This window comes from Fukomys damarensis, unplaced genomic scaffold, assembly GCF_012274545.1.
Source record: "Fukomys damarensis isolate Sample0158 unplaced genomic scaffold, DMR_v1.0_HiC HiC_scaffold_13, whole genome shotgun sequence".
NCBI classification, from domain to species: Eukaryota; Metazoa; Chordata; class Mammalia; order Rodentia; family Bathyergidae; genus Fukomys; species Fukomys damarensis.
In genome coordinates, this window is record NW_022900925.1 from 33,650,331 (window position 1) to 33,659,583 (window position 9,253).

General features: G+C 61.6%; 1 protein-coding gene across 1 annotated transcript in view; it reads left to right on the plus strand.

The window, feature by feature from the left end:
• Col1a1 (collagen type I alpha 1 chain) overlaps window positions 1-9,253 on the plus strand; it is a 14,993-nt gene that overhangs the window by 1,513 nt on the left and 4,227 nt on the right. Inside the window, exons 2-38 of the mRNA XM_010620144.3 lie at window positions 198-392; window positions 487-521; window positions 616-651; window positions 735-836; window positions 1,536-1,604; window positions 1,816-1,860; window positions 2,005-2,058; window positions 2,179-2,232; window positions 2,703-2,756; window positions 2,872-2,925; window positions 3,259-3,312; window positions 3,400-3,444; window positions 3,555-3,608; window positions 3,698-3,742; window positions 3,863-3,916; window positions 4,129-4,227; window positions 4,314-4,358; window positions 4,461-4,559; window positions 4,697-4,750; window positions 4,878-4,985; window positions 5,082-5,135; window positions 5,303-5,401; window positions 5,496-5,549; window positions 5,637-5,735; window positions 6,229-6,282; window positions 6,406-6,459; window positions 6,536-6,589; window positions 6,692-6,745; window positions 7,167-7,211; window positions 7,314-7,412; window positions 7,607-7,714; window positions 8,102-8,209; window positions 8,413-8,466; window positions 8,606-8,659; window positions 8,781-8,888; window positions 8,972-9,025; window positions 9,141-9,194. Of these exons, the coding sequence (XP_010618446.1) occupies window positions 198-392; window positions 487-521; window positions 616-651; window positions 735-836; window positions 1,536-1,604; window positions 1,816-1,860; window positions 2,005-2,058; window positions 2,179-2,232; window positions 2,703-2,756; window positions 2,872-2,925; window positions 3,259-3,312; window positions 3,400-3,444; window positions 3,555-3,608; window positions 3,698-3,742; window positions 3,863-3,916; window positions 4,129-4,227; window positions 4,314-4,358; window positions 4,461-4,559; window positions 4,697-4,750; window positions 4,878-4,985; window positions 5,082-5,135; window positions 5,303-5,401; window positions 5,496-5,549; window positions 5,637-5,735; window positions 6,229-6,282; window positions 6,406-6,459; window positions 6,536-6,589; window positions 6,692-6,745; window positions 7,167-7,211; window positions 7,314-7,412; window positions 7,607-7,714; window positions 8,102-8,209; window positions 8,413-8,466; window positions 8,606-8,659; window positions 8,781-8,888; window positions 8,972-9,025; window positions 9,141-9,194 (2,561 nt within the window). The remainder of the gene's footprint in view (window positions 1-197; window positions 393-486; window positions 522-615; window positions 652-734; window positions 837-1,535; window positions 1,605-1,815; window positions 1,861-2,004; window positions 2,059-2,178; window positions 2,233-2,702; window positions 2,757-2,871; window positions 2,926-3,258; window positions 3,313-3,399; window positions 3,445-3,554; window positions 3,609-3,697; window positions 3,743-3,862; window positions 3,917-4,128; window positions 4,228-4,313; window positions 4,359-4,460; window positions 4,560-4,696; window positions 4,751-4,877; window positions 4,986-5,081; window positions 5,136-5,302; window positions 5,402-5,495; window positions 5,550-5,636; window positions 5,736-6,228; window positions 6,283-6,405; window positions 6,460-6,535; window positions 6,590-6,691; window positions 6,746-7,166; window positions 7,212-7,313; window positions 7,413-7,606; window positions 7,715-8,101; window positions 8,210-8,412; window positions 8,467-8,605; window positions 8,660-8,780; window positions 8,889-8,971; window positions 9,026-9,140; window positions 9,195-9,253) is intronic.

The following is a 9,253-nucleotide window of genomic DNA, read 5'->3' on the forward strand; positions in this document are numbered from 1 at the left end:
GGGGGGGGGGGGGGGGGCGGGCTGTCACTGGCGCTGATGGGGAGCCGATAAGCTTTTAAAGATTGGGAGGACAGAAGAAAAACGGGGCGGAGTTGAAAATGTACGATCTAAGTGTTAGACGCTGGGGGCGCCCAGGGATGCTTGTCTTTGGCTCTGCCGACAGCGCCCCCAACCCCCGTCTCGTCCCCCTCTCCCAGTCCCAGGCATTGAGTGCGTCCACGATGGCCGCAGGATCGCCAGTGGAGACACGTGGAAACCCGACCCCTGCCAACTCTGCATCTGCGCCAATGGCACGGCACTGTGCGACGAGATGACCTGTGAGGACTCTTCCAACTGTCCCGGCGCCCAAATCCCAGCCGGCGAGTGCTGTCCCAGATGCCCCGATGGCCCAGGTAGGCTTCAGAGCCGGGCTGGAGGCCTAGGGGAGTCAGGGCCACTCGGCACCGTTGGCAAACCCGCCTCTCACTGCGCCTCCTCTCCCCCCAGAATCAGATCCGAACGTGGGAGACTCCGGAGTCGAGGTAACGCTCTGCCCTGATTGTAGCATCTCATGCACGACTTCTCTGTCCTCCCTTCTCTGACCAGTGTCCTGTTTCTTCTCACCCAACCCTATAGGGACCCAAGGGAGACACTGGCCCCCGAGGCCCTAGGGTAAGCAACATCCTGCTGTCCCGAGCTGGGGTGGGCAGGGCTCTGGCCTGCGCTCACCGCGACCTCGCCCTCTGCCCCTGCAGGGACCCGCCGGCCCCCCTGGACGAGATGGCATCCCTGGACAGCCCGGACTTCCTGGGCCCCCTGGCCCTCCTGGACCCCCCGGCCCCCCTGGCCTTGGTGGAGTAAGTAGAGTGTGGGGAGGCCTGTGTGTGTGACTGTTCTTCTCCCGGTTTAGCTTTGGTTTTCTGTTTCTTCTGTTTTCTTTCTTTCCTTTTATTTGGAGGGGATCAGACAAGATAACTATTTTTAAATAATCTCAGACTTACAGAAAAGTTGTGAGAATGATGTAAAGACCTTCCACATACCCTTTGCAGTTGGTTGCATCTGCTCTCTGGGTCTCTGTCTTATGTACACAGTATGTTTTCCCTGAGCCATAAGTGGCTAACAATTGGACTAAAACTGTTATCTGATATGCCGTCCACTTTCACCTTTCACCACTGTCCCAATAATATCCTTCCAGCGTTTTTGATTTCCCAATCCAGGATCCAGAGTTGCATTTAATAGTCCTGTCTCTTTAGTTCCCACGAATGTAGACTATTTCTGAGACTCTCTCTGCCTTTCCTGACGCAGGAAGTCTCTGAAGTGTCCAGTTTCTCCACAGAGGCCAGTTGTTTTGCCCCTCGGTGGGGGATTGTCTGAGTAATTAGATTCGGGTGATGCTTTTGGTCAGACGTATTTCACAATTGTTTTCATCTGTCCCAGCACATCCCCTTCAGAGGCACATGATGTCAGTCGTCCCCTTGTTGGTGATGTCCTCTGCCTGTCCTCGGGACTGGCCTGGCCCTGATTTTTCTCACCCACTTTTCTCTTGTCTCTTCTAGAACTTTGCCCCCCAGATGTCTTATGGTTACGATGAGAAATCAGTTGGAGCTGCCGTGCCTGGCCCCATGGTGAGCCACCGGGGAAACTGAGATGACGGAAGAGGTTGGGCATGCAGGGTGGCCTCAGTGGCTGCGGAGGTACCAGCCGCCTTTGGACCCTGGAGTCTAGAAAGGGCACATGACGGCTGCGGTCCCAACCGGAAGCACTGGGCAGTAGCAAGACTGCCCCCACGGTGTGGTCTCCCACGTGTATCACGGCGTCCCTTCTTTCTTTCTGCAGGGTCCCTCAGGTCCTCGTGGTCTCCCTGGCCCTCCTGGCTCACCTGTGAGTACCTGGGAGGTGGCCACATAGGCCCTGGGGCTTGGGACTGTGGGAGGGAAGGTGAGGTGAGCTCAGGAAGGTGTTCAGAGATCTCTTGGTGAGATGAGGCCTGCCCCTCTGACTCGGCCCTCTCTCCTTGTTCTCCAGGGTCCCCAAGGTTTCCAAGGCCCCCCCGGTGAGCCCGGCGAGCCTGGAGCTTCGGTAAGTGGTCTCTATGCAGACACAGAAAACCCCACCTGGGGACTCCTCACCTCCTGCTCCTTTCCCTTCTCTCTTCCTCAGCCCGCAGCCTCTCACTGCCCCTCCTCCTGTCTCCTCTAGGGTCCCATGGGTCCCCGAGGTCCTCCTGGCCCTCCTGGCAAGAACGGTGATGATGTAAGTAACCCCTGTGGGAAGGTGCCAGCTGAGCCCTGGCCTTGGCGGGTTGGGTCCTTTTATCTACACTGTGATGCCCCCGCCACCTTAGCTTCTGATTCCCAGGGGAAGTAGGACAAATCCTCCGGCTGTCCTTGACCACTGATTTTTACTAGTAGGATGTTTTTCCATTTCCCAAGCAGGGGTGAGGCAATCCCCAGCTCCACCCTGCAGAGTAGGTGACCTCAGCTTGAGGTGCTGTGGTGTATAGGTGGGAGATTAAAATGATGGTGACAGAAAGCTGCAGAAATTTCTTTGGAGGGACTCAGATTTCAGCCAAAAAGAAATTCATGGGAGATTTAAACAGCTCCTGGTTCAGTGTAAGATCCTGAGCCCCTAACGCTGACTTTCAACAATCCAAAGAGGACTGAGACCTTGCCCCTGTCCCCAGCCCAGGGACAAGGGTGTCATGGCCTTTTCTCTTCCCCTAGGGAGAAGCTGGCAAGCCTGGTCGTCCTGGCGAGCGTGGACCTCCTGGGCCTCAGGTGAGCAGGCAGGAGGCTGGAACCAGGCTTCAGCAACCTGGGGCCTCAGCCAGGAGCTATGAGCTTGCACTGCCTTCTAACGGCCTTCCCTGTCCTCCTCTGCCTTGCTCCCCAGGGTGCTCGGGGATTGCCCGGAACAGCTGGCCTTCCTGGAATGAAGGGACACAGGGTAAGTCCAACTTTGAATCCTCTAGGTCCCCAAAGTCCTGGCCTCCCACCATCACAACCCCTACCCCTAAAAGGTCCTGATGTGCTTTGTTGTGTGTGTGTGGGGGGGGGCTACAGAAGTCCCAGGGGACCCAGAGCAGACACCTGAAAGTACTGTCCTTCTGTGGGGAAAGCCCTAATAAACAGTGATGGTCTGGGCCAGTTGGGGGTCAGTGTAGCTCAGACACCTGGGAACAGCAAGGACCATCTCCTGGGCTCCCTCTCAGCCCTGGGTGGTGACACAGCGGCCTGCGCCCTCCACGGGGTCTCACTTTGTCCCTCTCTCCCCTGCCAGGGTTTCAGTGGTCTGGATGGCGCCAAGGGAGATGCTGGTCCTGCTGGTCCCAAGGTAAGCACCCGCTGAGTGTCCCAGACCCCGCCTTCCGCAGTGCGGAAGACACACGAAGCCCTCACTCTGCCTCACTCTGTCCTGCAGGGGGAGCCCGGCAGCCCCGGTGAGAATGGAGCTCCGGGCCAGATGGTGAGCGCGCTGCTTCCTAGCAGGGGGAGTGGGGTGCGGGGACAGGACGGAGGCGTGGAGGCACGTGAGAGTCTCCCGTTTCACCAGGCATCTCTTGGTTTGCTTGTCAGGGCCCCCGTGGTCTGCCCGGTGAGAGAGGCCGCCCTGGAGCCCCTGGCCCTGCTGTAAGTATCTCTGGCCCCTTGGGGGATCCCAAGAGCCACAGGGACCAGCCAGTACTCTGGAAACCTAATGGGGCCTCCCTCCTCTACAGGGTGCTCGCGGAAATGATGGTGCTACTGGTGCTGCGGGCCCCCCTGTGAGTGTGGTTCTGTCCCCAGGGCCTGGGAGCGGGGACGGAAACCCAGGCGCTCTCCCATCCTGGGCCGTGCCTTGCTGCCTCCACCGTCCTGCTTGCTGAAGTCTGTCTCATTCACAGGGTCCCACCGGCCCCGCTGGTCCTCCTGGCTTCCCCGGTGCTGTTGGTGCTAAGGTAAAGGCCCTGTCCTCCTCCCACGAGACTGTCACAGGCCACAGGCCGCTTCTCCCTGCTCCCCAACCCAGAGGGACAGAGTGGCCCGAGAGAAGCTCATCCCCCAACACCAGCATCCTGACTTAGACGCCCCATTCCTGTTTTCCTGCGCCTGTCTCTCTCCCCCAACCCTGCAGGGTGGTGTTTCTGATGTGTCCTTTCCTCTGATCCAGGGTGAATCTGGTCCCCAAGGAGCCCGAGGCTCTGAAGGTCCCCAGGGTGCTCGTGGTGAGCCTGGCCCCCCTGGCCCTGCTGGTGCTGCTGGTCCTGCTGTAAGTGCCCCCGCCGCCCGGTGTCCCCTGTGCTGCTTTCCAAGCCCACAGTCCTCGCCTATCACTCACTGTCTTCTGTGCCGCAGGGAAACCCTGGTGCTGACGGACAACCTGGTGCTAAAGGTGCCAATGTGAGTCTCCTGCCCAGCCTTGCCCGACCTGTGCCCTCCTCCCACCTGCCCTGGGCCCTCAGCCCTCCGCCCTCCCTCACCCGTCTGCTCCTCCTCCCACAGGGCGCTCCTGGCATTGCTGGCGCTCCTGGCTTCCCCGGTGCCCGAGGCCCCTCTGGACCCCAGGGCCCCAGCGGCGCTCCCGGTCCCAAGGGTAACAGCGTGAGTACAGACCTCTCCCTTCTGCCCCACCCCGTGTGCTGGCTCTCTTGCGCCCCCATCTGGAGGGAGTGAAGATGCAGGCCAAGTGTGCACCACAACTCTCAGATCACCTTCCCTCTCTTTCTCCCCCGACACAGGGTGAACCTGGCGCTCCCGGAAACAAAGGAGACACTGGTGCCAAAGGAGAACCTGTGAGTCTCTGACACCCCTCCTGCCCTGGAGCCCCTGAAGGAAGGGAGGCTCGGGGAAGAAGGGGAGCCCCTTGTCTGCCCGAGGCTGAAAGCTCACCAAGCCTACCCACTCTTCTGCCTGCCCCAGGGCCCCGTTGGTGTTCAAGGTCCCCCTGGCCCTGCTGGGGAAGAAGGAAAGCGTGGAGCCCGAGGTGAACCTGGACCTGCTGGCCTGCCCGGCCCCCCTGGCGAGCGTGTATGTCCCCCACCCTCTTCTCCTTTGGACCCCCAGTGCCTACCTGGTGTCCCGGCCTGGTGTCCCTGAGCTCACCGGCCTCCTCTCCTCCCACAGGGTGGACCTGGCAGCCGTGGCTTCCCTGGTGCAGACGGTGTGGCTGGTCCCAAGGTGAGCTCTCTGAGGCAGAGGTTGGCACCGGGGTGTCCCTTCTGCTGGTGCTGTAGCCCACCCCTCGCAGTGCCCACTGCCCAGCCATGAGCACCACCAGCTCTATATGCACCTGTGCTCCATCGCCCACCCCCGATCCCTGACTTCCTGTGACTTCCCCCAACCAGGGACCCGCTGGTGAACGTGGTGCTCCCGGCCCTGCTGGCCCCAAAGGCTCCCCCGGTGAAGCTGGACGCCCTGGTGAAGCTGGCCTGCCTGGTGCCAAGGTGAGACTCGGCCCGGACCCTGCGTGACCTGTGCGGGGTCTGGGACGAGACATTCTGGGACCCCAGCGCTCACACCTGCCTCTGCCTCTCCCAGGGTCTCACTGGAAGCCCTGGCAGCCCAGGTCCTGATGGCAAATCTGGCCCCCCTGTAAGTATGGTTCCCCGTGGCCCCCTCTTTCCCTCCTGTGTGCCCACCCTCTGTCCTCACCACTGCCTCTGTGCCTCCCATCCCCAGGGTCCCGCTGGTCAAGATGGCCGTCCTGGGCCCCCCGGCCCCCCCGGTGCCCGTGGTCAGGCTGGCGTGATGGGATTTCCTGGACCTAAAGGTGCTGCTGTGAGTATTCAGTGGGGGGTGACTTGGAGCTGGGCACAGGACACCCCTGAGGCCGGAGTACTGGGCTCTGTCCCAGCTCTGTGAACTTGCTGTGTGACCTCGGGCTGCTCACCGCCCCTTTCTGGGCCTTAGTCTGTCAAATGAAAGGCTTCTCCCGGCTCTGTGGTAGTCTCTGTGTCCCTGGAAATTAGTACTGGTGGTGGTGGCCCTCCCCTCCCACCCACGGATAGGTGGGAGTCACTCTCAAATTTGGTGGGTTCTCTGAGATTCAAGAGGAGGAGACGAAAGTCCTTTGTAGTTCAGGCTGCTGGGCATGAGGTTTTCAGGGAGGCCGGGGAACCAACCACAAAAACCACAAGCCTCCAGACAGCCTGCGGTCTTTCTGGGGCAAAAAGTCCTTAACGAAGATTCCATCATCCCTGCACCCTACAAAGTAGATGGGAAGAATCCAGGTTTCCCCTCGGCCCTCAACTCTGACCCTCTTTCTGCACAGGGAGAGCCCGGTAAAGCTGGAGAACGGGGCGTGCCCGGACCCCCTGGCTCTGTTGTAAGTGTCTCCCTCCTGCCCCCCACTCCGATGCCATTAGAAGCCCCTGGGGCATCTGCTGTGTCCCGCTGTGACCCCTGCCCTCGGCCCCACCACACTGAGCTCTTTCCTTTCTGCCCACAGGGTGCCCCTGGCAAAGATGGCGAAGCTGGAGCCCAGGGAGCCCCCGGCCCTGCTGTAAGTGTCCCTCACGGGGAGCGCCCTGCCCTCCTCTCCCCAGACTGCCCACGACCTCACATTCTCCCCTTGACAGGGTCCCGCTGGAGAAAGAGGAGAACAAGGCCCTGCCGGCTCCCCCGGGTTCCAGGTGAGGCCTCCTGGCTGCCAGGCTGTGCGGAGAGGGACGGGGTGGCTTCTGTTCCCCTCCACATTCTGATCCCTTCCTCTCTCCACCACTTTCCACCTGCAGGGTCTCCCTGGCCCCGCTGGTCCTCCCGGTGAAGCAGGCAAAACTGGTGAACAGGTAAGAGGAAGCGGTGCCCAGGGGTGTGGGCAAGGCGGGAAACCCAGTGGGACAAGCCACTGCCCTTAGTCAGACGGCTGCAGCCGGGCGATTGAGGGGAGACGTCAGGAAGGACTTCCTGTGATGACGGGAGCTACGTGGAGGGAAACAGGAAGCTGTAGATATGATCTGCATGGGTGCTAGACTAGGCTGCTGCTTTTATAAGCTGCCAGGATACTCTGGCTTTCCCTGAAGCGTTCTTGTTGCAAGTATGGGGAAGAGGGAGGCATTTGACTGAGCGGGAGGAGTAGAGGGGCCCTGTCAGGTACAATCTCAGTTCCAGGCTGAGGAGGGCCAGGCCCCAGGAGGAGGGACAGGAGTTCTCCCTCCTGCGAAGGACCCCACAGCTTTTGCTCACTGTTGCTCTCTCGTCTCCCCCCAGGGCCCTCCCGGTGACCTCGGTGCCCCAGGCCCCTCTGGAGCAAGAGTAAGTGGGTCCCTTCTCTCCTCGCTCCGCTCTTGATGCCCTGGCGTTGCCTTCTCTCCTCGTTTCTGTCGCGGCCGTCACGAGCCTGTCTTTCCCTCCTAGGGCGAGAGAGGCTTCCCTGGCGAGCGCGGTGTGCAAGGTCCCCCTGGTCCTGCCGGTCCCCGCGGATCCAACGGTGCTCCTGGCAACGACGGTGCCAAGGTGACATGTCCCGCCCGTCCCTGGACAGGGAGGACTGAAGGCTGTGGGGCTGCGGGGGTCAGAGCCAGACAGGCGCCATGTGCAGCCTGAAGTCTTGGCTGTGTCCTCGGCCTTGGGAGCGGACCCGACAGCCCAGGGCCTGCGCCCACTTCTGGACCCCGGGCCTCACTGCCGCCTCCTTGGTTGTCACACAGGGTGATGCTGGTAACCCCGGAGCTCCCGGTAGCCAGGGTGCCCCTGGCCTTCAGGGAATGCCTGGTGAACGTGGCGCAGCTGGTCTTCCAGGTCCTAAGGGTGACAGAGTGAGTGACACTTCCCTCTCCTGGGCCCTCCGTCTTTTGCTTTGGGTCCCTCACCGTCTTGCAGAAGTCTTTCTCTCCTCTCCTTCACCCTTCTTTCTTCCCCTCTGGCCCATCACTGGCAAATCTGTGCCTGTGGTCCAGGCCCTTGGCCATGGGAGTTGCCATAGTGATGAGATGTGGGGCATCCCCTTGATGGAGGATGGTCTTATTCATCCTCCTACACAAGTCAGGGCCTCTCGGCCTAGATGCTGCCCAGATCCCTAGGCTCCTGCACCCTGACACAGCCACAGTGAGCAGGGCCTTGCCGGGGGTTCCAGACACAAGCAGAACCCTGCAGGTCACCTCCCAGCCCCACACTGGAAGTCTCAGGCTTTTCCCTCTCTTTAGGGTGATGCCGGTCCCAAAGGTGCTGACGGTACCCCTGGCAAAGATGGTCCCCGTGGTCTGACCGGCCCCATTGGTCCTCCTGGCCCCGCTGGTGCCCCTGGTGACAAGGTGAGTGGCCGCCTTTCCCACTTTCTTCCCCAACTCACAGCTTCTCCAGCCAGCTTGGATGTGGGGGACACAGGTCCTGCCACTCCCAGCTCGTGACCCAGGAAGCCGGAGGGACCAGAAGGGAGGGGAGGCTCTCGGGGGTCACTGGCCTGGAGTGTCCGGGGTGGCCCTCTCACCCAGAGCCTCTCGTCCCTCCTTATCAGGGTGAATCTGGTCCCAGTGGCCCTGCTGGTCCCACCGGAGCCCGAGGCGCCCAAGTAAGTACAGAAGACCCTGTTAAATGAGTGCTCAGCCCTTCTCTGCTGGCTCCTTCCTGTCCCTCCTCCCTCCCAGCTTCCCCTCTCCCCTCCTCGCCGGAAGTCTAGGCGTCCCCCCATTGACCTCCTTCTCTTCCAGGGAGACCGTGGTGAGCCTGGTCCCCCCGGCCCTGCTGGCTTCGCTGGCCCCCCTGTGAGTACCACGGCCTCTCCATGTTCCGTCACACACGGGGCAGTGGGGCCTGGAGTGACTGAGTGAGGATGGAGGTGCCCACCCTCAGCATCACTCACCACCCTCCCTCCTCCCGCCCCAGGGTGCTGATGGCCAACCTGGTGCTAAAGGCGAACCCGGTGACGCTGGTGCTAAAGGCGATGCTGGTCCTCCCGGCCCCGCTGGCCCCGCTGGACCTCCCGGCCCCATTGTGAGTACGCCCGCCTCCGTACCCTCGACTGCAAAGAGCCGAGCCTGGGCCGGCCTGAACCTGTCCTCTGTGCTCTCCCGCAGGGTAACGTTGGTGCTCCTGGACCCAAAGGTGCTCGCGGCAGTGCTGGTCCCCCTGTGAGTACCTCCCACCGCTCCTGAGAGCCCGTCGGCCCCCGGCAGCAGGAGGGGCCGGGCCAGGCGAGTGGCTGTCCGTTTTCTGACCGTCCTGTCCTCCCTTCTCTCCCACCAGGGTGCTACTGGTTTCCCTGGTGCTGCTGGCCGAGTTGGTCCCCCCGGCCCCTCCGTGAGTATCTGCGTAGCACCCACCGCTCTGCTGTCAGGAGGGAGACCACCCAGGCCCCT